Raw genomic sequence first — 24373 nt, 5'->3', positions numbered from 1 at the left:
CACCAGGCCATCCTCCAGAAGTTTTCGCCTCACTGTGCGTGCAGATTAGGGCTGCATCTAACGATTATTTTCATAATCGATTAGTTGGCCAATAATTTTTTCGATTAATCGGATAAAAAAAAATACACAAATTTTTCGTTTAAAATAAAAACGTATAATTTACATTATGATGTGTCATTAACACTGACATAATAATAAAGCTATATTTTAAAGGAAACCAAACACACTATTTCTCTAACTAAGTTTTAATACCAAAAAAGTTTTGCTAGTAAATATTAATTCAAGTATATTTTTTCATATTTAATAAAAACTATGAGAAAAATGCCTCTTGTTTATATTTTCTTTTATTTGCCAACCTGCCCCCCAGTTATGCACATCTCACTCCCAGCTTGCAACTCTGCCCCATATATGCCTTATACCTCCTATGTACCAGAGATGCCACTGTGCTCCCCAATATGCATTATACCTCCTATATGCCACTGACATGCCACTCTGCCCCCTGATATGCCTTACAGACCCCGATATGCCAGTGTGCCCTCCTGATATGCCAGTGTGCCCCGATATGCCTTATATCCCCCTATATGCCACCATGCCCCCTGATATACCTTACACCCCCGATATGCCACTATGCCCCGATATGCCTTATACCCCCCTATATGCCACTGTGTCCCTATATGCCTTATACCCCCTATATGCCACCATGCCCCCTGATATGCCTTATACCCCCCTATATGCCACTGTGCCCCGATATGCCTTATAGCCCCCTATATGCCTTATACCCAATATGTCACTGATATGCCCTTTACCTCAATATGCCACTGTGCCCCGATATGCCTTATACCCCCTATATGCCACCATGCCCCCTGATATGCCTTACACCCCCTGATATGCCACCATGCCCCGATATGCCTTATACCCCCCTATATGCCACTGTGCCCCTAATATGCCTTACACCTCCTATATCCCCACTGTGCCCCCTGATATGCCACATAGCCCCTTTACGCCACTGTGCCCGCCTGATATAAAAAAAACTGACAGCGCTAAAATAGGCATAAAATATATGCTTTAATGAATATAGAAAAAAAAGGATACACAATACAATATAAATATATATAAATATATGGACAATACAAACAATAAATCATATATTACAGCAATCAAAAAATAAAAAACACAAATTAAAGAATGCAAAGACATAATTAATAGATCCTGAAAAAATTATACCTGCCCCACCAGGGGTTAATATATCAACAAAAGAAACACAGGGCAAATAAGCATAAAAATAAAGATAATACTCCATGCTTACCTTACCCAGTGGTGCTTACTTGCTCCGTTTTTCTTCTGCTGCTATATTAACCCCTGGTGGGGAAGGTAGAAGTGAAGGGATGTAGGGAGGTTGCGCACATCGCGCACTAAAATCCACTCCGGCAGCCGGTAGGGGTCTGTGCGATGCGCGCAGACAGCCGCTTCTCCCCTCCGCTTCCGTTGGGGCTTCCATGATGGAAGCCGCACCAGAAGGTCTCACGTGACGCCGGGTTCAGTAATAGAAGCCCCGGCGGAAGTGGAGGGGAGAAGCGGAAGTGGAGGGGAGAAGCGGAGGATGTCTGCGCGTTTTGCACAGACCCTCACCGGGTGACAGAGAGGATCCAGGTCTCCTTCAGCTTTGCGGGGGGTCTGGATTCTACTGTTATAATCCGATCTCTATTTGAGATCGGATTAAAGAAGGACGGGAGTTTTTCAGAGCATTTGCTCTGAAAAACAATTTTATAAAACGATAAAAAACGATTCAACTAATGATTATTATCGATTTTATCGATTCGTTGTTTCAGCCCTAGTGCAGATGCACTCACACCTGTCTACTGCCATTCCTGAGCAAGCTCTACACTGGTGTTACCGATCCCTCAGCTGAATCAACTTTAGAAGACGGTTGTGGTGCTTGCTGGATTTTCTTTGGCGCCATGACGCCTTCTTCACAATAATTGAACCTCTCTCCTTGAAGTTATTGATGATCTCATAAATGGTTGATTTAGGTGCAATCATAATAGCAGCAATATTCTTGCCTGTGGAGCCCGTTTTTGTGCAAAGCAGTGATGACAGCAGGTGTTTCCTTGCAGGTAACCATGGTTAACAGAGGCAGAACAATTATTTCAAGCACCACCCTTCTTTTCAAGCTTCTAATGTGTTATTCTAACTCAATCAGCATCAGCATAACAAACTAATCCCCAGCTTTGTCCACGTCAACACTCTCACCTGTGTTAACGAGAGAATAACTGACATGATGTCAGCTGGTCTTTTTGAGACAGGGCTGAAATGCACTGGAAATGTTTTGTGGGCTTAAGTTCATTTTCATGTGTGTAATTTGTGTTGTAGGGGGGGGCAAAGAAGGCACAGACCAGCTGTTAAGTTGGGGGGCCCCGGGGCAATTTTTTGCACCAGGGCCCATGGATTCTAGTTACGCCCCTGGTTCTAACTAATATAGGTGCTGAACCACTCCAGGATTTCAGTAGACTTATGGTATGGATACATTTACTAATATACTGGAGAGATTCATTTGATTCATTAATCTAAAAGGCTTGGGTGATAAACGAAGATAAATAAAAGTTCTTATCACAACATTCCAAATGTTTTTTGCAACATTAAGAACAGAGAACCAAATATTTAAAGTGAACAGTGATTTTCAGATGACACTATTAATGGTCATACTCCCTAATGAATCGATATCTGCAGCACTTTGCACTTTAGCTGCTGCTAACCACTTAAGCATCTATTAGGCAACAAGCTCAGGTAAAACGGTATGAGGATGATGAGATACATAGACAATTTTTTTGTCTTTTGTGACTTCACAAATTGCAGAATGCATGAACCTAATGATAGATAAAAACTAGGACTGCAACAACTAATTCATAAAATTGATAATTTCATAAATTTTAGGGGGTCGTCTTATAATCGAGCAAATACAGTAGTTCTGCAGATTCGTCCATTTGCTTCAACTACTCCGCAATCTTTTCCCCTCTTCTGTCACCACCTCTGGTATCTGCTACCCGCTCTGCAGTCTCCATCTTCATGCAGCCGTGTGACCTCAGCGCTCAGTTAAAGAAAAATGTAATGAATCAATGTACTACTGGCATTCAAATGATACCATTGTATTTTTTTTTTAAGAGAGTTCTGGAGCAAGTCTGAGTGCATAGAGCTGTGGCAAGTCTGAGTGCAACTATGAGTGCTGAGATAACTACATTGCAATAATTAATACACCACACACTTTTAAAAAGAATTCTAGCTGCATGGTGCTGGCACGGTAACTGTGGAAAAAAGTGTGCAACCCTGGTTCTCTAAGGCATAGGAGCATTTTACTTTAAATGCCGCAAAGAAGGTTGTTACCTGCAAAATTTGCAATATGGAGCTTGCGTGGCACGGAAGCATGACAGTGATGAAAAGGACACGTGGGCTTCACAGAGGAAGGCGAAACATCAGGATGGTAAACTAAACCCATATGATAATATGATATATTTATTGCATTACAAAGAAATTACTTTTTCTGCATACTACTACTCATCTAATCTGTTAATCTTTTCTTTTTCATTTCAGGAAGAAACAGAGCACTATGACAGAGTTTGTTCCATGAAATCCCCCATGCACTCCACAACAAGCAGCAGTTATAACAGATTCTATTCTGAAAACGCAAGTCACTGACATTCAGCCACCGTCCATGGTGGAAGACCAAGGATTCAAAAGCATGGTCAGTGTACTAAACCCTGGATATACTCTTCCCTTAAGAACTCATTTTACCAAATTAGTGGAGAGGAAGGACTAAGAGGAATTTCAGAATTTAAAGGATGCCATCAGCACTAATGAAAGCAGAATTGCTTTTACAACGGACATATGGACAAGTGTAGCTACCGAGGCTTACCTTGGCATTACATGCCACTACGTAGGGGATGATTGGAAGATGTCTTCTATCTGCCTCACTACCATGCCTCTGGAAGACAGGCATACTCAGCAAACATTGCAGAATGGTTGGAGAAGGTCACCGCAAAATTTGGAATTCCGGCTAAAAAAATTATTGCCATTGTGCATGTTAGTGGTGCAAATATTGTCGCTGCTGTAAACATCCTGGAGGACAAGCGTGAGTGGACCAGTATCTGCTGCACTGACCACACCTTGCAGCTGGTGATCAATACTGCATTAAAGCATTCAGGAATTTAGAGAGCTGTTAGTGCTGTAAGAGCACTAGTTGAACATTTTAAAAAAGTGAGCTAGCCAGCAGCAAGTTGAAGAAGCAAATGGGTACAGCTGAGCACAAGCTTCTTTAAGATGTAAGCACAAGATGGAATAGTACTTACTATATGGTTGACAGACTAATAGAACAAAAGTGTCCGGTATCTGCCACTCTGTCTGACCCATCAGTTACAAAAAGGGGCAAACATTATCTGGAATTAAAACCAGACCAGTAGAGTATTTTGGAAGAACTTTCCACTGCTCTTAAGCCCTTTGAATGCACTACTGTATTCATGAGTGGCCAGGAATATATAACACTATCTTCCATGCCTGCCCTTGTGAAGGGGTTGTTGTGGTCAAATGAGAGTGCCTATTTTGACTCATCTCCGCTGAAGAGCTTCCAAGCCACTGCAACAGACCAGCTTCAAAGCAGATGGAAGGGGATCCTTTTCTAAAAGGTCCAAAACACTGTAATTATTTCCTCTGCCCTGGACCCACAATTTAGAAGATTGACATTTTTAATACCAGAGCAAATCATAAGTGTACATTAGCCCCTATACTGTCTCTTAAGCCCAAATCTAACTAGATAGAATCACTGTATTATTATTGGTGTGCCACTTTGGTTTGAGACATTAACATTTTTAAATGAATTGAATTGCCCCCAAAGCCATGGTCGATAAAGCCTACAGGGTAAGTGTGAGAGCTCCGCGGGACACAACATAAGAAGATCAGTGAGAGGTGCACAGCACCATATTTAATTCTCCTGAAAAATCAATATAAAAACACAGGGTTTCTAAAAACATTTGCATAGAAAGGATCGCTAAGGAAGTCTTCATAGAAGACACTGATAAGTGTTATCACCTACAAACTGTGAATAATATGATATACTCTTTTTCCACAGAGGACTATGTTTGAAATACGTTACATAACAAACAGAAGTATTATTGTGTCATCTACTCGGTCTCGATATATTTATAGAAACCAACTATATGAAATTTGTACATATTTCACATGAGAAAGGCATTATCTCTTGATGCAATAATCAACTGCCTTGAGCATATTGTGTCATTTCAATAACCATTTTTTTCCCCATTTTATATGTATTTTTCAATTTTTATCATAACGAGATACCCTATCTTATAGGAAAGTTATTTTATGCAATTTATTTTAGAGTCTAGCTGCAAGGGCCCGGAAGTTGACCCTATTTTTTGTATTTGTTTTAATAAATGTATCTATGTTTCTAAGCCACTGTACACGGTTTTACTGATTGGATACTTTTAAACATTCTATATCATCACACACACAACACCAGCTGTATTCTAACAGACCATTCAGACTTTGTGTCCTGAACAAAACAATGTCTAATATGTGACGGTAGATCAAATATGGAAAAGAAAATTCATAGTTTAACAAAAATATGGTAAAAATGACACAAACTCCTGGTCTCAAAACAGGTTGTTTCATTCATTGTAAATGTTCTAGAGATATTTGGTTGTAAATTTGGGATCTAATCATCACAAGTAAGTTATGTTCAGTGGCATGTGATAAAACTGTCACTCCTAACACTGCCAAAAACAATTCACTACTGTGAACAAGGAGCAGTAATAAAATAGAGAGGAATACTCATCTAAATGTCACGACAAGGTGTTTAAGACAACTACTGTACATAATGCAGTTAATAAATGTGCACATATACTCTTGTTATTTTAATGTATGGACAACATAACCTTTTATTAGCTACTGTCTTGATCAATAGAAACTGTCCATCTATCTATCCACTCCACCCTAGCATCAGCTCTTAAAATAAGGAAGAAAACCATATCCAGCTTTTCACAACACTCACATTTTGAACCCTGGCACACTACACTAACTAGACTTCCCAAATGATGTTGAGGAACTTCTGATTGTAGCTGAAAGGAAGTAGCAAACTGCACTAGATTTTCAGCACCATGCATCTTTCCTATGTCCCTATACGAAACCCTATCCCTTGCCAAGCAAGCCTACTGAATCACCATTATCTCCTTATTGTATCACAACCCCGAGCACCTCTTTGGTATCTTGAATTTGCTACTCTGCCCAGTCATTCCCCCTACCACTAGCCTTACAGCCTATGACTTTGCAGCTTTAATGAGACATACAATCTCTGCACTCCCTACCGCCTGCACCCACCATAATTTTGACTTTTCACATTCACGTTAATATGTAGGAGATCAGGCATTGTTCCATAACAACCACCACCCATTTGTCAAATTTACTCTCCCCTAATAACTAACAAAGATAATAATGCCAATAATAAACCACAAAGACATAAATGTACAGTGCCCCCTGCTAATATTGGCACCCTTGGTAAATATGATCAAATTTATTGTTCAACCTTTTGACCTTTTCTTCAAAAAATACACATAAAATCTTTGCTTTCATGGATATCAAACAATTGCTAACACAATACAGGTTTATAAAAAAAATGTCAAATATAAGTGTGGCACAATTATTGGCACCTCTATAAATTCATATGAGATTTGGGCGGGACAGTCCCAATTTTGGGTCTCTGTCCCGCCTATCCCTACCTTTGTCCTGCTTTGCAGAGAGGTAGCCAAAAGGAAAAATATCTCATTCCCATGGCTAAATATGGTGGTGTCTCTTTAATGTTTTGGGGCTGGTTTTCTGCCTGGGAATTTTGTAAGAATACATGACATTATGGACTCATAAATCAAGGTCCTACCATGACCATCCCGGTCCCGTGACTTGAACACAGTAGAAAACCTTTGGGGTGAACTGAAGGTTAGAGTCCACCAGAGTCGACCTTAAAATTTGCAAAAGTGGAGAGATTCTGTATGGAGGAACAGTCTCAGATACCTTGCCATGTATTCTTCAACCTCGTCAGGCATTATAGCTGTTATCTTGGCAAAGGGAGGTAGCACAAATTATTAACTAAAAGTGTGCCATTAATTGTGGCACACATGTATTTAATTTAACAATTTTTTTTTTATATAAACCTGTGTTGTGTTTGAAATTGTTTGATATCCATGAGATACTTGTTTTTTTGGTGTTTTTTTTAGGAAAAGGTCAAAAGGTTAAACACTTAAGACATTTTCAAAGCCTTTTTTGCTCATGTTTACCAATGGTGCCAATATTAGTATATTTTTTTGGGGCAGATTAGGATTTGAAGACTGCAACTCTTCACCTTCAACCAGACTGTTAATGGGGGTGATTTGTAATTCTTAAAAGCAGGTAGTATTATTTTGGAAATGGATATTAGTATATTTTATTATATTTAGGTATATTTATGGTATTTAACCCCATTTTATTTGTGCCTACCCTGTCATAATATATCACCTATATGGGCTATGTTACTGAGGTGGGGTTTACAGAATATTTCATTTTCATTATTTTTATTATTTAGTTTGGCAATAATGGGGGTAAAATATTTCTTGTACCATTATATCATGTCATGTGATGAACATCTTGTTAGACTACACATATTAGAAGAAAGCCCTATTTCATGTAGTACCCAAAGAAGACCACAAGATGGCACACACTCTTCAGGCCTTTTTTAAAAGCATAGCAAGACATAAAACAGGAAACAATATATATCCGGTATTTTGGGGGGGGAATTTTGCCTAGAATTTTTTCTATGTTGTAAGTGCCACAGCTGAACAAATTTATAAATAGAAAAGTGAACAAGGTGCTTATTTTATCAATAAAATGTGCATCAAAAACACTTGTGCTGTTTCCCCAAACTGCACAAATAAACATGGAAGTCAGTGAAAAAGTGTTTTGTGCATAAAAGAACTTTAACTTATTATTATTTATTTATTGTTTTATATAGCGTCATCAAATTCCGTAGCGCTGTACAATGGGTAGACAGGACATAACAAGTAGTATGTAATATAACAAATATCGGTGAATGCAAACATATACAGTACAAATGTGTAACGGTATGATTTATATAAATGGATATCCCTATATTCCAATCAGACTTGCACTCAGATTCTTAAAACTGGGCTGGTTTATGCAGCATTTGGTTTGTGAATGCCAAAGTGTATGAGAATCATCCCACGTAGAATAATGGTATCTCTTATGATGCAGAAACAGTAATTTAAAAAGAACTGACGAGAGATCGGACATAAAAGCAAAAAAGCTAATTTTCTCTTCCCTAGGATCTATCACTAGAAAGAAATGCTTCTTTATCTGCTCCCTCTTTTTTTGTACCTGAATTCTTGCTGCTGTCTCCCAATATCTTGACTTCTCATTCTTTTTAAAGGCGACAGTGATGCATGGGGGGTGGAGAAAAGTTGAAGATGGGGGGAAAAAACCCCACAAAGCCGAAACTATTAGGTTTTATGGGTATAGAAAAAAAATTTCACAAACCATTAGGGGAGAGTTGGGGTTCATAAAGAACAAAATTTGGGACAGGCAGAAAAAAGCAAGGTATACAATCTGAACACTTGATTCCTGGAGGACTTAAAAGCGGTAGAAATCTTAATTTAGTTTTGGAGTTACAATCCATTTGCTGTATAAGTCTAATCAATTTATATAAATCATACAGAGTTATATATTTGTATTGTATATGTTTTTCATTTCTTTTATATTCATGGAGAATTTCTCTGCTGTTGCAACACAGATATTATGAAAGACAAGTAAACAAATTCTCATATGCACCACCCTTTATTTTTACTGAATATTTCACTGTATGTTCGGCAACATCTACCGATTACAGTAATGCCCCACATATATATTTTTGATATTTTCAAGAGGGTTATATCCATAATTTACATATTACTCTATATTATACATTTATTAATACTGCTGGCTTAAGTGAAATTGGGGCACTTAAATAAAAAAATTTTTTTTTCCCTTTTTCCCCATTGTTACCAGTGCAGTATGGATCAAGAGCCTTTTGGGGATCTCTTATATATTTTGGATGCCAGTGATGTCATGGTGACAACACTGGGCTCCCAACACCTTTTATTTTCCTCTTTTTCATCTTTTGGATGGGTCCCCTTTGTGTCTCTTCTACCTCAGGCCTTTCTGTGCTGATCACCTCTGGGATCAGCAAGCAGGGCTCTAAAAACCTTGCATTGCTGATCGCAATACATGCGTTCAGTCACCAGGGGGGAAGAAGTCAGATCCTGCTGGGGCTCTCCTGTACTCCAGTGACTTTCCGGTGGGTGTCAGCATTGACACCGACCAGAAGGGAATGCCCGATCGTGTCATCAGGTATTCCTTATAGAACATTGTGTCAGAGATGATGGCTTCTGCTGACAGGGAAGAATCCAGGCTGTGTAGCGGCAGGGAGGTGTCCCTGTTACTGCAGTCAGAACATACTGGGATGTCTTAAGGGGCATCTTATCACAGGTCCTAAGTATGTACTGGTACATACGTCCTTAGGGGTGCAAACAGGTTAAAATAGGGTGCTTGTGGGCAGCTGTTTGTTTTCTGGAACCCTAAGTATATCGGTGAACTATCTTTAAAACAAGTAATTCACCGAATATATTATTATATATAATTAGATGGTATTGCAATTATGTGGTCACACACTCATTCTAGTGTCCACTTGAGCTTGACTGTTTATTCTAGTCCTGGTTTTGTCTTTTACTTTTATTTGTAGATTTTCTTTTTTTTTTTATTTACAGAAGTTGCCTATGTTGCCTGGACAGAGGAGTTGCCACCTGAACCAGATGTTGGGGGTATGCTGGTGGTGACATTAATGAATCCATGTTTCTCCTCAACCCTCATGTTGGTTTAGTGTCCCGTGTGTCCAGTGCCCAGCAGTTTCTTGTAGCGAAGATTACAATTTAGCCACCTATCTTTTTATGTGGTTCATGAATTGAGCGATTTTTCTATCTTGTGTTTTACAGTATACCCTGTTAATGTATCTCATCTATATTTATATTTACTAGGATGGACCTGTTAACCAAATCATCTATGTTATGCCACACATGAATGTTCCCCCTGTTCATACATTACACCTAGTTTTGTTTCTTGCCAAATATTTAAATAATTATTGTTGCAAATAATGAGAGGTATAACATTTATTTAAAAAGACCCCCATCATTTAAGGTGAAAGTACTTTCTCGGCACAGGTTACTATTTACATGTTTGTTTTTTTGCCGGAACATCTAAAGAGAAACTTTAAAGTAAACTGACATCGAGGTCTCTGCTATTTAACCCCAAATAGTGTTGTTATGTAAAACAAATTCTGCCCAGAGTTTGTACAGCAAATGTTCTGTTAGTCAGACGGTGGCAAAGTCCTGCTCTGTCCACAGAGCAAAAAGCCAAAATCAGTATATATTTTCTTAAATCTGTTCTGTGTAGCTGAATACCACTGTTCTGCTTCATACATTTTGGATTCCTACTATCAGAAAGGAAGAAAACTAGAAGTCTACAAGAATTAACATCATAAAAGGTATTTTCCAAATTCTACTCAAACTGAAAAAATCATCTTTTTTTTTTTTTTTTTTTTTTTTTTTTTTTTTTTTTTTTTATTCAGGACTAGGCAATTTGTTCCTTTATATATCCATCTGTTTTGGGAATCAAAAATAAATATTGGGTTTAGGTAGATTAAGTAAAATTGATTTATTAGGCTCGAAAACCACTGGGTTGTCAAAATATAGAACTTGTTTTCAAAATAAGATACTGACATACATTACATTTAGATATTTAGATATTTATTAATATTAAATGACTGGGCTATATTTTTTTTGCATTTTTTCAACTGAAGGGCTGATTGGGGCTTTTCTTTCCTAATGCTTGGCTGAGGTTCCTGGATACATCTAGTGCACCATGAGCAAGACTGCTCTGCAGGTTTGTGCCTTGATGCTTTCACTGGCTGGAATGACCAGTGTCCTTGTCTCCACCGTATCCAGTAAATGGAAAACATCCAGCAGCACCGGCTCCATTATAACCTCCACCAGTACATTTGAAGGGCTTTGGATGCACTGCGTAACCAATGCAATGGGATCGGTGCAATGCAAGAAGTTTTCCTCTATCTTCAGCCTGACCAGTAAGTTACTTCAGCTAATATGTCTAATGTTTCTAAAAACCAAATGGGATATTATACGTGAGCACTTTGCTTTATAAATGTAACTTCATTTGGGTAATTAAATCCAGTGTTTTGACAGTGTTAAGTAAAATCTGTTTTTTTTGTTTTTTTTTAAAAAGCACCAGTATGCTCTCCTGGTTTCAGAGGTTCAGGAAAGCAGTGAGCGCACATACTGATACACACTAAAATACTTGCCACAGAAGGCTGGAAACAAGGCAATGAACATGCCACAATCTTTTCGCTGACAGTGTACCCCAATAATGGATAGTCCAATTGAAACCAAATCAATTGCCATAGGCTTGGATATAATGTTCGCACAGTAAATTGTCTACTTAGAAATTCTGCAACCTTCTCATCCAGGCTGTAGATGCCAAGATCACAAAGTAAAACAAGTTGGCAATGCCCACATTTGTATTTCACGTTAAGTAACATATTTTACATAGACCTGGTAGCAGAAGCTGTTATTAAACACACTCAATAAAGCATGTTTTAGTGTTCAATCTGAATTTGACCTAAATGTATAACATAACTCTACCATTTAACACCACTTGTTACCCTACGCAATAATGAAGTCTAAAGCATTAATAACACTGTCCGACAACTGGATCTAGGCCTTTTAAATATAAAATGTAAATGTAATTGGCAACAAAATGTATTAAAGGGATACCATCACAGATGTAACAAATAGCTTGATTTAAGTGAAATACAATAGGCTGAATGTAGTTAACCTGAACTGACCAGATGGGTTAGTTACACCGTACGAACTGCCTACGATGCAGCGTTCCTAATCTTGTACTTGGGTAACATTGCTGGATTAGCAAATATATTTCGCAACGCACAGGTCAAACTTGTCTCATTAAGATGCAATGCTGTGGCCAAACCATGACATCACCCTTTGTTACATGAAAAACACTTTGTTACCACCCCGTTGTACAGCTCTGGGAAATAATATGGCGGTATATAAATCAATGCACAGATAGTTATAGTTAAGTTAGTGTTATAGTTAGGTTACAGTGTTTAACAGTTTGATCCTCTTTTCAGAGGGCCAGGGTAGTTAGATCTCAAGGCACCTGTCCTGCTTCCAGGACTTCACAGGCCTCTTCTTCAGATATTCCTTCTAAGGACAAATTTTTTACCCCCAAACTATTTGCACTTTTTAAAAAAGTTTGGTTCACTTTAAAAAAGTTAATATATATATATATATATATATATATATAATTTACAGCAATATATGCTTATTTTATATTAGTATGTTACTTTGTTAGTCCAGCAATTCCCAGTTTTATGTACATAGGGTATTATTGCTCATTAGTGTTTTGTATACTTCTGTCAAAAGGTTAGAATATTTAGAAACTGAATTTATGTTGAATACATGAATAAAATAAACATATTTTAAAATGATAATTTCTTGAAATAAGCATCGAAAGCCCATTTATTGGTACAGATTACTTTCTTTACCATCTAGACACTGCATTTTGGGAGATAGAGAGCACTGATTTGGGGAATTCATTGGAAACACATAGATATTTGTTTCATACTTTCTATTTTTGAGGAATATAAATTGTTTTTAAGCAGATCAGATTGCATGGACAAGGATCATAAATTCTGAATAATAACACATCGCAGAACAGAGAATGCATAATAAAGAGTTCACATGGAATTAAAAAAGTAAAACTTTTAGTGTAAAAAAAAAAATATTACTTTTATAAGTCAATTGAAAATGTCTAGATAAAGTTGTGTTGCATACCATTTAGTAATGTGTGTGTGTATGAATCACATGAAAGACTGCAACCACACCTGATACCACTTTATAACCATAGAGCTCGAGCAAAGGTTGCTACAATAATGTGTTTTATGTATTGGATTTAGGGTAGGCAACAGTTACTTTTTCAATTAGCTTAACATAAAGAGACGCACCAGCCATAATATGAACTTTAACAGACTGGATAGCTAGGTGATCCCTTTCAATTTTCAAGGTGTCCATTGTATAATTGAATGGAGGGTATGCTGCATAACCCTGCAATATGTATTTGCCCCTTCCTTCACCTCCCAGCTATTTTCCACCTCTACATGCACGTCATATTCTGAAGTGTTTCATAGATACTGGGCTGGATTCAATAATAAATAGTAGAACTGCCATAGATCACACTTGGAAAAACAAGATAAAACAGTGATAAGAACCCAAGCCTTTTTTAAGTTTTATGTTTATGGTTGCTGTTCAGTTACTTATCTCGGCATCGAATCCTGCCTATTTAGTATAATATTGCGCCTCTTTGGAAACCAAGTAAAAGTGGCACAACGAGAATTTTCTAATCAATTTTCTGTCATGAAGTTACCTCCCTTCCCCTACCCCATTTTTACCGATCAAAATCATCAGTTTACCAATACAGGAGAGAAAAAATAAGCATAATCATAAGAGATTATCATAGAAACCCGGTGAACAGGAAGTTAAAATGGCTGCTCTCTTTTGTATAAGATTAAGGCCTATAATGTACATATACATATCTTACTTTAATTTGCAAATACAATTATATATGTGTACTTAATGTACTTTAAAACGTAGGATTTTAAGGCACAATAGAGATAAAATGGAACTAGTAATTATCCTGGAAGTCTTTGTTCCAATTTAACATAGTATATGGTATAGGACACTACTCTGTAGCGCGTGGTTTATGTTGCTTTTGTTTGGTGTTTTAATTGGTATAGGATCAGGTAATGGTGATTAGGTGTGTGTAGTACACCCCATGAAGGAGTCATAAAATTGATGTGACACAATGTCAGCGGAGAATTAATCCTCCAAGTGAACCTTTGGTCAATTTCTAAGCAAAGTAAGTCACGTAATCAGATGATAAAATAAACTGTGACAGAGACTGTTTGCTTAAGGATTAAGTCCCACTGAACATCAATAATCTGTCAAACATTAATTGCTTTTGTGCTGTTTGTTCCAAGAGTGGAGTGAGTGTGGGTAGAGAGCAGCAGGTGCAGCTATTTAAAACTTGTTAAGGGAATGCACTTTTATGTTTCACAGCGTAGCTTTATAATAAAGCACAATTTATCTGCAGAATCTTTTGGTGTGAAAGCACAGAATTTTGAGGGAAGATGTGAAATAATGACAATACCTGGCCAGACTAATATCAAACGTAAATAAGAACATACAGAAGTAATAATTAGCCTTTTGAACTGACACCGGTTTTTATGGACCTTGTGGTCTTCTGTCTTTTGTGTGATGGTGGTAGTTTTTGTTAGCAATTAAAATTACTCAAAAAGTGGTTTATTTCTAACATTTGATTTAGAAATGATGGCCAAGAGACATAACATAAGACGTCATACCTATGACAACTAGCCAAAATAACAAATCTTCCGCTAAAAAGTGTTTTGGAAATGAATGGCTTTCTGTAGTGTAGATACTCTGTCTACACTGATTTGACACTAAAATTTGATTAAGCGCTGCGTAAATTGTTGGCGCTATATAAATAAAAGATAATAATAATAATAATAATAATAATAATTTAGTTAATAATCTACTGGTGCCCTCTATAGGAGGAAGATATGAATAGCTTGTAGGAAAGATGAGAAACATGATAGAAACATTTAAATACTTAAAGGGATTTAACAAAGTACAGAATATCAGAGAACATTGTATTTTTTTTTCTCATTATGACAACGATACAATATTTGCCATTGCCAGAATTAAAGAGTGCTGTTCCACTTAGACAAAGCAGTAATTGCACTCTGTAGCATGTTAAAGCGACACTTCAGCCATCATATACACTTTAATGTATATGATGCTTGGTGTATACTTGTAAACGCATACAGATTCATTAAAATACCCTACTATGGATTTGCTCTCTTTCTTTGCCCCAGTTCATTTTTTTTTTTAATTGACAAAGAGGAGAGAGAGGGGCGCCGAGCGGTCGCTCATGAAGTTTTCAGAAACCGCTCAGAGCCCCTCCGTCTCCTCCGCGAGGCATCTAGCTTGGTTGCGGTGCCAGCATGTCATGCTGAGCGCCGGAATATGATGTCATATATGTCATATATGACATCAAATCCCGGCGCTCAGTGAAGACGCGGCAGAGAAGCAAGACCAAGGCCTTGCGCTCCCACCACAAGACTTCATCAAGGTAAGTGAGAAGTGGGGAGATGGAGTAGATAGTGAGAAGTTGGGAGAGGAGGTAGACAGTGAGAAGTGGGGAGAGGGGGTAGATAGTGAGAAGTGGGGAGAGGAGGTAGATAAAGAGAAGGGGGAGAGAGGGTATACTGAGAAAGGTGAGAAGTGGGAGAGGGGGTACTTAGTGAGAGGGAGGAGAGGGGGTAGATAGTGAGAAAGGGGATAGTAAGAATATTGAAATAAATAAAGAGTGAGAATGAGTGAGAGAATGAATTAATGTGTGGATTAATTGCTTGAATGATTTGTGAGAATGCATTAATGAATGTGTAAATAATTGGTGTGAATGAGTGAGAAAATGAATGAAAGAGTGAATGAGTGAGTGACTGTATAACTGTTTGTGTGTATCATAGATGTTTAAGTGATTTGGGGAAAGGCAAAGATGGCACATGCAGGGTGTTTATGGGACAAAGTTGGCTCAGGCTGGGCTATAATTTGTGTGTGTAATCTGGGTGCTGGTCAAAATCTATGTCTACAACCCAGTTTGCTAATCAGGCTGCAGGTCTACAGAGTTCCACCATATACCTTGTGCCACTGGCCTTTTTAGGTACTAATATTGTATGTCATGCTATAGGTTTCTTTCTCGTATTAATGAATGTAAAACCTTATCACATACTGTAGTGTCAGAGCAAAGAGCAAAGGTAGAATGCTTTTATCTAACAGGGAAATCCGTTATGGGAAGTCATTGTTCTCTAGTAGAGAAATCTTAAGTTTGCTTACATATGGTTTTTGGATACCTTAATCATGTCGGCTGCTCTGCAAATTGTTGGTTTTTTAATGTCTTTGGCTGGGAGTTTAGTCACTGGAGTAACCTTAGCAAGTAATCGCTGGAAAACCTCCACGCTAAGAGGCAGTGTGATCACTACGTCCATTTTATATGAAAACTTATGGAAAAGCTGTGCTGAGGACAGTACTGGAATAAGCAACTGCAAGAGATTTGATTCTCTATTGTCTTTACCAGGTGCGTACAAGATGGAAACATCTTACTTCTCATGAGATCACAAAATTCTACCTAAATTCCAAGGGGCAGGGTGAAGCTGGACACTTTTCAGCTGGCACTTTTTCATTGCGATTTCTCATTGATTTTGGGGCCAGTTATACTTATGTATTAGAGACTAAAAAATCCATTATATTAATTTACCATTATTTCTGATTTTGTGTTCAAAACAAAAGCAGAACAAGCCTGGGACATTGTTGCTCCATGTGTTGAAACTTACTTCATAGATATGGATCCATACTGAATTTCAGCTAAAGTTTGACTTTCTGCTAATTAAGTGTAATTGGGCTGGTGCACAATTTAGGAAATCACTCGAAAATAAAATACAAAGTACAAAAATGCACCACCATGTGGTCCACGATGCCAAGCTGGGAAGATGCAATAATTATACACAATTTCGTGACTAATTATTGTATGCATGTTTATCTTCCACATACATTGTATTGTTCAAGCATGCCTGCAAAATGTTAAATTGTTGTGAAATTGTCCAGAATCGAAAGTTTGAAGGGTTTATTTAAGTGGGAGTTTCCAGGAGAGTTGCCTTTTCAACTTCCTGATTTTGCTATTTATTATGAAGGTGGAATTCTTTCACATGAAGGACTGAGTTGGCCCTGCTTAATGCATGCATGATTCAATTAATGACATTTTATGAGTTATCTCACTGATTTAAATATGCTTTATTCAATAAAATGTCTCTAAAAATGTAAGATCAGTGATTATTTATTATTGGATCCCTTAACAACCACCATAGCAGGGGTGGATCCAGAGCCTCTGGAGGGGCACTCACACTGACACACGCACATCCAGACACTCACACTACTGCAACCAACTACACTCTAACACACAAGCGCCTAGACATTCAACTTCACCACACTTGCACTTACTAATACACAAACCCAGACATACACACTAACACATACACCTAGACACTTTAACTAACACACACCCCACATCCAGAGACTCACACTAACACACACCTCCAGCCACTAACACAACCAGTCGAGGACTCAGGACCTTTGTGGAGGTGTCTTCACTGGTAGTTGCATTGCCTGCATAGCACAGGTCCTGTTAGATAAAAAGACAGCCCTGAAACAGTGTTAACAGTGCTTTTACTGTTGTTGAATTCATGTGAAAAAAAAAAACTAAAGACTTTTTCAGGAACATAAATTTGTCACGCAGATGTGTGAACCAAAATATGGTTTATATGGCTACAGTATAATCCGTTGCACATACGACCATTGCCACTTTGTTGTAAGTTGTGTCTGAAAGTACTCTATTGTGCAGGGGTAATCCCACGGTAAAACATATTTGTTTCCCTGAGTATAAATACAAGATGTATACAGTAGGTTAGCATTGTCAAAAAAAATTTTTCTCTTATTTTGTTCTAATAAGCTTCCTTTATCTGCAAACTTTGAGGCTGCTATTCTTGTCAGTCACACTTAGCTGATTCTTTATGATAATGCAAATTAAGTCCATCCCTCATAGGCTTTCATTAGTCAGAGTGACTGGCTGGGTGAACCACTGTTTACCACAGACAGTATAAGGGGTCAGGGTGTTTGTTAAACAGATCGGGCTAAGAGCTAGAACAAATACCAAATGACTGATACGCAGCTGCCTGAAAAGATTTTGCAAAATCTATAACTAGTTTAAAAAAGAAATGCGCACCATATTGTAAAAAAATATTTTAAAACCTTTCTATTTTCAACTAACCTATTCTCTAATTTATGTGCAATGTTCTTTTGTAAATGACAGATGTCATGTCATTTTTAATTTTTATCTTATGTTGTGAAAATATTGACCACCTACCATTTCCAACAACAAAGCATAGTTCATACACAAAACCAATATGCATTTATGCACAGGCCTCCTCTCTTTACATTCACCAGTCCCCTGGCCTGTCTGGCACGTTATCATGCTAGTGTAACAAGATGGGGTAGTTCATAGGTCATAATTCAACTTCAACTAGGAAAAATTTATTGGGAGACTGTGAATGCATGTACCAGTGCATGCTGTATTATTATGGTTCGGCAACCCAGTTGTGATATCTTTCCTTATGTTCAGGGCTGGCCCAAGACATTGTGCTGCCTGGGACCAGGGACAAAGTTGCCCTCTCACACTTTCACTCACTCTCATTTACACTCTAAATGTCTTCCTACCTTCTCGGGCGACTGCTCTTGTGTCCCTGTCTCCTTTCTCGAAGTTCTGCTTATTCTCTTGCCTTACATTGTTCTTCTGCATTCTTTCTTTGTGAACATGGCCGCCTAAACCTTATATTTTGGCACCTCCCTTGTCCCCCAGTATCTCATACACACACACTGGCCCACATTTTACACACAGTATGACATTTGCACAGACTTACACACTCAAGCCAACACACATGCACACCAACATACTCACTTACCCCCTACACACTAATGTTAATATATACTCTGTCTCTCACACACATTTATGCTCACAAACACTTACACATTCATGCTCACAAACAAAAACACACTTATGCTCACACACAAACACACATCCATGCTCACACACTAACATTACATACACGTCCATGCTGACACATTAAACCCATACACGTTCATGCTCACATGCTCATGCTCAAACACTTACACATTTATGTGGCAATTTGCCTCTCCCTGCCACCTGGGTCCCATGGATTCGCCGGGACATATGTAAGGGCCAGCTCAGATGCTTACACACACTTACACATCCATGCATGCATACTCCCACACTCACCTCTTACCTTAGCCACAGCTTTTAACCATGTTTAACTGTCCTTGCGGCTTTGCTTTTTTTTGCCAAAGTGCACTAGATGCCAGGTAGATACATTCATGGAGAAAGAGAAGTTCAGAAATGATTCTCCTTCTCCACAAATCTATCCAGACCCATGTAAGGGCCGTCTCTGCTTATGTTATCACAGCAAGTACTCTTGTTTTCCAATGTTTTGAAATCACGGCAAATTGTACATAATAGAAATGTGTAATTTTAAAGTTTGATGCTTTTGTACATGTATGCCCCAACATATGGGGAAACATGGTATCGTATGTGAGATTTATGTCCATTTCTGACACAGCTATCAGGGTATGGTGACCATATTTAATTTCTTAATGGACGGCCACAGTTGCTTTAATTGTTAAGTAAGTTTAGTGTAGTGTCATGTAGGTGTATGTATGCATTTATATATCACACACACTCACTCTCAATGGTCACACTTTGGCTTACATAAAATGAAGGTGTGTGTTTGCATGAGTGACATCATACTGTACCTTTCCATTTACTCAAAGGGTATGCTATGATGTCTGAGTTGTGAGGTAGTGGACCTTGACTAACCCTAAGTGCTAATTTCATTAAGCAACAATAATGATCAGATGTTGCTATGTTTGTTAGAGCGAATTTAATTTGATTGAAATATGTATATATCTTGCACCGCAATTGGAGGCTCCATGAGAGTAAAACGGGATTGTCTTTGTATACATAATGTGTGTGCAAAGGTGTATTTGTATACATTTGTTAGCCTTCAGAGCTTGCTTGAAACTAACAACAAGATCTTGTATGAGCCTGGCCTTAAAAATGAATCTATTATCTAGTTTTTGGAATATGGATGCAGTTTACTAGGTAGGATTTTTCGACCTCTGTTAGCCTTCGAAGTGTTAGAACAGGCATAATCTCATGATTCATTCCCCTATCCAGCCTTGCAGGGAGACCCCTAACTTTTAATCCACATATTGTAAATAAATGCACTGATTAGAGTGCAAACAGCACATTTTTATAGGTAAATTACAGAGCCGGACACAAGCACTATTCAATAAGGAAAATGTATTCAAAACAGCAGTAATATATTTATGTGAAATACAGATTATTTGTGGTGTGAAGGACATTAAACATAAGTCTTAATTGCATGAACAATAGTTTATAAAACTATTTATTCATTAGGAAGACTGTATTCACCTTTGGTGCTTTGCTGCCACAGAACACTTTGTTGTAATACTCGATGCCACATTCTGCGTGACCTTTGCTTGTTTCTCTAATTTATCAGTATGTTAGACCCAATATTGTCTTTATTATATCAAGACACACATGCATTACTCACTCTGGTACATCGATCACTTCAATGGCAAACTACTCTGAACAATAAAAGATATCAACTTTGACTAAAGACTGCATTGAAAAGCAAGAGAATGTATTTTATTCATGCCCCGGCATATTTCAATTACCATCTTAATTCAGAAAAACCAAATATTTCGTAATACCTGGTTATGGGATTTTATTGCTGAATATGGACATAGACATTATCTTTTTGTCTATTTACATATCTGATGGGGAAAATGGTTGGGTAGATATGATGTGTATACCGTATATATATAATTATAGTGTACAGTCCTATTTGTCTGGACTCATTTCTTTGTTTTGTCTCAGACTGTTAGATGATCACTTTGTTTAGCTCATCCCTTATGTATCACACACAGCTTACGTCCAGGTATGTCGAGCATTAATGATCATTTCCATCATACTGGGCCTCATCTCTTGTGTGGTCTCCATGTTTGGACTGAAATGCACCAAGTTTGGGAGCAGCAATGAATACACAAAAGGCAAGATTGCACTGGGAGGCGGATTGCTCTTCATTTTAGCAGGTACGGTAATAGATTTTTCATGCTAATCAGGGAATGGTGGAAAGTCGTGTTGTAATTTGGTGAAGAAATAATGGACACGTGTAATATTTTCGGGGTTTTCAGAATCCTATAAATGCATACATTTGTCTCAGTAACTCAAATGATAGCTAGATAGACAGACAGACTTACATTACATTAGCCAAAGATCGAATAGCGTCATATCCAAAGAAAGCTGGTCTCGGATAAACTCCATTAAATATCTGATAAAATATATCAATATCCATTTACTCTCACAAGAACTTTTTTAAAAGGCAGATAACATACTACCGATTAGAAAGTGGTGTTACAGCATGTGAGTCAAGTGGAAGAAATATGAATGTTAATCAACTTCCCACCTAGGGAATGAATTCTTAATATTTTGGACCCTCTGCTGCTTTTCATCTCCCAGCCGTTAGCATAAAGAGTGTTTGGACAAGGCAACGGTCGGGTGAGGAAAAAGCAACAGAAGGGATTGCTTTGCCTTTGTGCATCTACACACACACACACACACACATCTTTCTTTATTTCTTCCTTCCTGGTAAATGCACTGGAGAACATGGGTGTCTGCTTATAATTCAGGATGAGCTTTTATTGCATAGTTTCAATTTTACTGCAAATTCAGTGTTTATGGTTAATTTTTTGGTAGATAGTTTAAGTGTGTACTGATGTGTGCCCTGGTAATAGAGCATTGAGGAAAAAGTAGGGTGTAGCTAGGAACTTGCCTAACTACAATGGGACACTTAGATAGCTTCTGGTTAAAGCTCTGAGCATGAAAGGATAATGAAACCCCCTAGTTTTTGTTACATCAATTATGTGATATATATATATATATATATATATATATATATATATATATATAGTTCTGGATTCTAACTTTCAGGTTATATACTTTCATACCTAGGTCTTTGCTGCTTAATTGCTGTTTCGTGGTATGCAGCCATGGTCACTGCACAGTTTTTTGATCCTCTCTATGGTGGAACAAAGTAAGTAATTCTTTTAGACAGGTATATAGTTACTTGTAATTTGAACTAATAAGATATATTCTACTTAATATGTAAGCCTAGTCATTTTAATGTGCAGCCACTGAATCTAGCCTAGCCAGCGTAGCCTCCTCCATATCTCTTCTCTATTGTCTCGCTTGTTTCTCAGGCAGTGGGCTCTGCACAAGGCACAGCATTTCTTGTTTCAAGTAGGTCCTGAGGGTTTACTGGGGACCCTACCGCTGGATTGGTAATAAGACAGCACCCCACAAAAATACACCACTGGTGCCAGGCAATTGCATCTGTATCAACTTTGCAGGATTAGATATGCATTCATTTTGGCGGTGTATGCCTTATGCCTCATTTGATCTGTTGTTGTGTCAGGACTCCAGCTCTAAATATTTGTTACACATATGTTCACATAATTCATTATAAACGTTCTCTTGCAGGTATGAACTTGGATCCGCACTCTACATCGGATGGGCTGGATCTTTGCTAGCCATTCTCGGTGGCTCCTTCTTGTGCTGTTCATTTAAGAAAAAGAAAAAAAGCAGGCCAGGGTATCTTCGCCATCATTTTTTTTTTTTAGATTTTATAGATTGCACAATTAATTACTAGTAATGTGTCAGAATTTCATTTTTGACATGACTTTTTAAATCATGAATATTGAAGTACACAGTGTGTTTCTATGTGAAATGCTCTGAGGATATGCATGGTACTGCACCTTTTCATTTGACTGAATATTAACCAGGTCAGAAGGCTAGCATGCCAGAGGCATAGACAGATCAAGGTAGGGTTTAGCTCTGTAACTAAAGAAGAATGCATTTATTGTGTCCCTGAATTCTTGTTTATTCACAAGAAGTAATGTGCATGTGAGTAAACCTAGCTATGTTGCCTGCAAGAAAATGGGAAGCATCCAAGCTTTAATGATTCCTGAAGGAAAAAAGGGCATGCCTACCCCGTTAATCTTATTAACTATCTGACACCAATATTTGTGTGATGAAGTATGAATGTATGTGTTTGTGGTTTTTTATCCTTAAGATCACTAATAGTCCCTCTGCTTCCAAAGCACATGACTGAAATATGTTAAAATTCAGATTTATACGTGAACAATTACAATATCTGCCTTGTTCCTCTTTGTCTACAGAGGCTACAAGTACAATCAGTCGGCAGCTCCTGATAACGATTTTAAGCAGTTCAAAGAGAGGAAGGAAAGTTCAATGGCTTCCAGAGCTTACGTCTGAACGCGTCTAAGGATTGTGTTAAATACAGCACATTTATTAAATGGATTTTTAGTTAGATTTTTTTTTAAAGTGGATTTATTTCTTACTTTGGTAAAATAGTAGAACATGACTGACTAAATATTACTTGCATTTTGCTCATAGCCTCTGTATGTGTAAATCAATAAACTATACTGGCAAGTATTAGTATCTTATCTACACAAATAAATGCTGTATATTTAGTCAAATTAGATTTTGTGTGTATTTACTACTCTATGGAAAATCTCCAGTTTGTAAGCCACAATTTCTATGATGAACGCTGTTGATTCTAGGCATGGCTGACCTAGCATTGAGTTATAGCTTAACTAAAGATTCAACCACCACTAAAAGATGACTACACCTGCCTTAAAGCTGGTTTATATTATATTATTATTTTTATATGAATGAGCCTTTCCGATTATGAATGCTAAATATCCATAGTCTGCAAACATGGTGGTGGAAATATTAAATATTAGCAATGAGAAATAAGCTACACACTGTATTAAGTATATATATACAGGGATGTGCTGAGGAGGGTGCCATGTGTTAGAGTCTGTGTTTATATTAGGGTATAGGGTTAGAGTGTATGTGCCAACATGTGTGTGTGTCAGTGTATCGAGTTAAGAGTGTCAGGGTTGGGCCTATGGTTAGTAGTGCGAGGGACAGGAATGTGTATCTATGTTTAAGTTTATGGTGCTAAAGTTTGCGTGTTAAGATGTGTGTTTTAGTTATGCGGTAAAAATACCGCACCCAGCTGCCACTACGCCTAGGCACAGCCCTGTTTATATGGAGGGTGGATAGCCAAGTATGACCTATTGGGGTTTCAGTCTAAGATACTTTCTACTGGTATCAGCTGCCAATATTCTTACCGGAAACGTATCGTTAGCAAAGAATTAGTATGGGGCAAGCAGACTCATTGAAGTCACAATTTGCCTTTCTTCCTTCATCCAAACAATTAATTGCTATCAACTAGCCATTAACAAAGAATAAAGACAATTCATTATTAGAGAACTTAGGTGCACTGATGTTTTTTTCTGCTATGCTACTAATAGTATAGCTGGAG

General features: G+C 37.8%; 1 protein-coding gene across 1 annotated transcript; it reads left to right on the top strand.

The window, feature by feature from the left end:
- The first annotated feature begins 16169 nt into the window (after nt 1-16169).
- On the top strand, nt 16170-23295 carry LOC149288228 (claudin-15-like). Its single transcript, XM_089491981.1, has 5 exons — nt 16170-16386; nt 20889-21053; nt 21973-22054; nt 22501-22611; nt 23199-23295. The coding sequence occupies exons 1-5, from the start codon at nt 16170-16172 to the stop codon at nt 23293-23295; spliced, it is 672 nt and encodes a 223-aa protein (XP_089348107.1).
- Nucleotides 23296-24373: the final 1078 nt, after the last annotated feature.

Source organism: Sceloporus occidentalis, unplaced genomic scaffold (genome assembly GCF_023333645.1).
Source record: "Sceloporus occidentalis isolate IW3139 unplaced genomic scaffold, rSceOcc1.0.p SCAF_53, whole genome shotgun sequence".
Classification (NCBI taxonomy): domain Eukaryota; kingdom Metazoa; phylum Chordata; class Lepidosauria; order Squamata; family Phrynosomatidae; genus Sceloporus; species Sceloporus occidentalis.
Note: the sequence above shows the minus strand (reverse complement) of the source record. Positions and strands in the feature narration are given on the sequence as shown.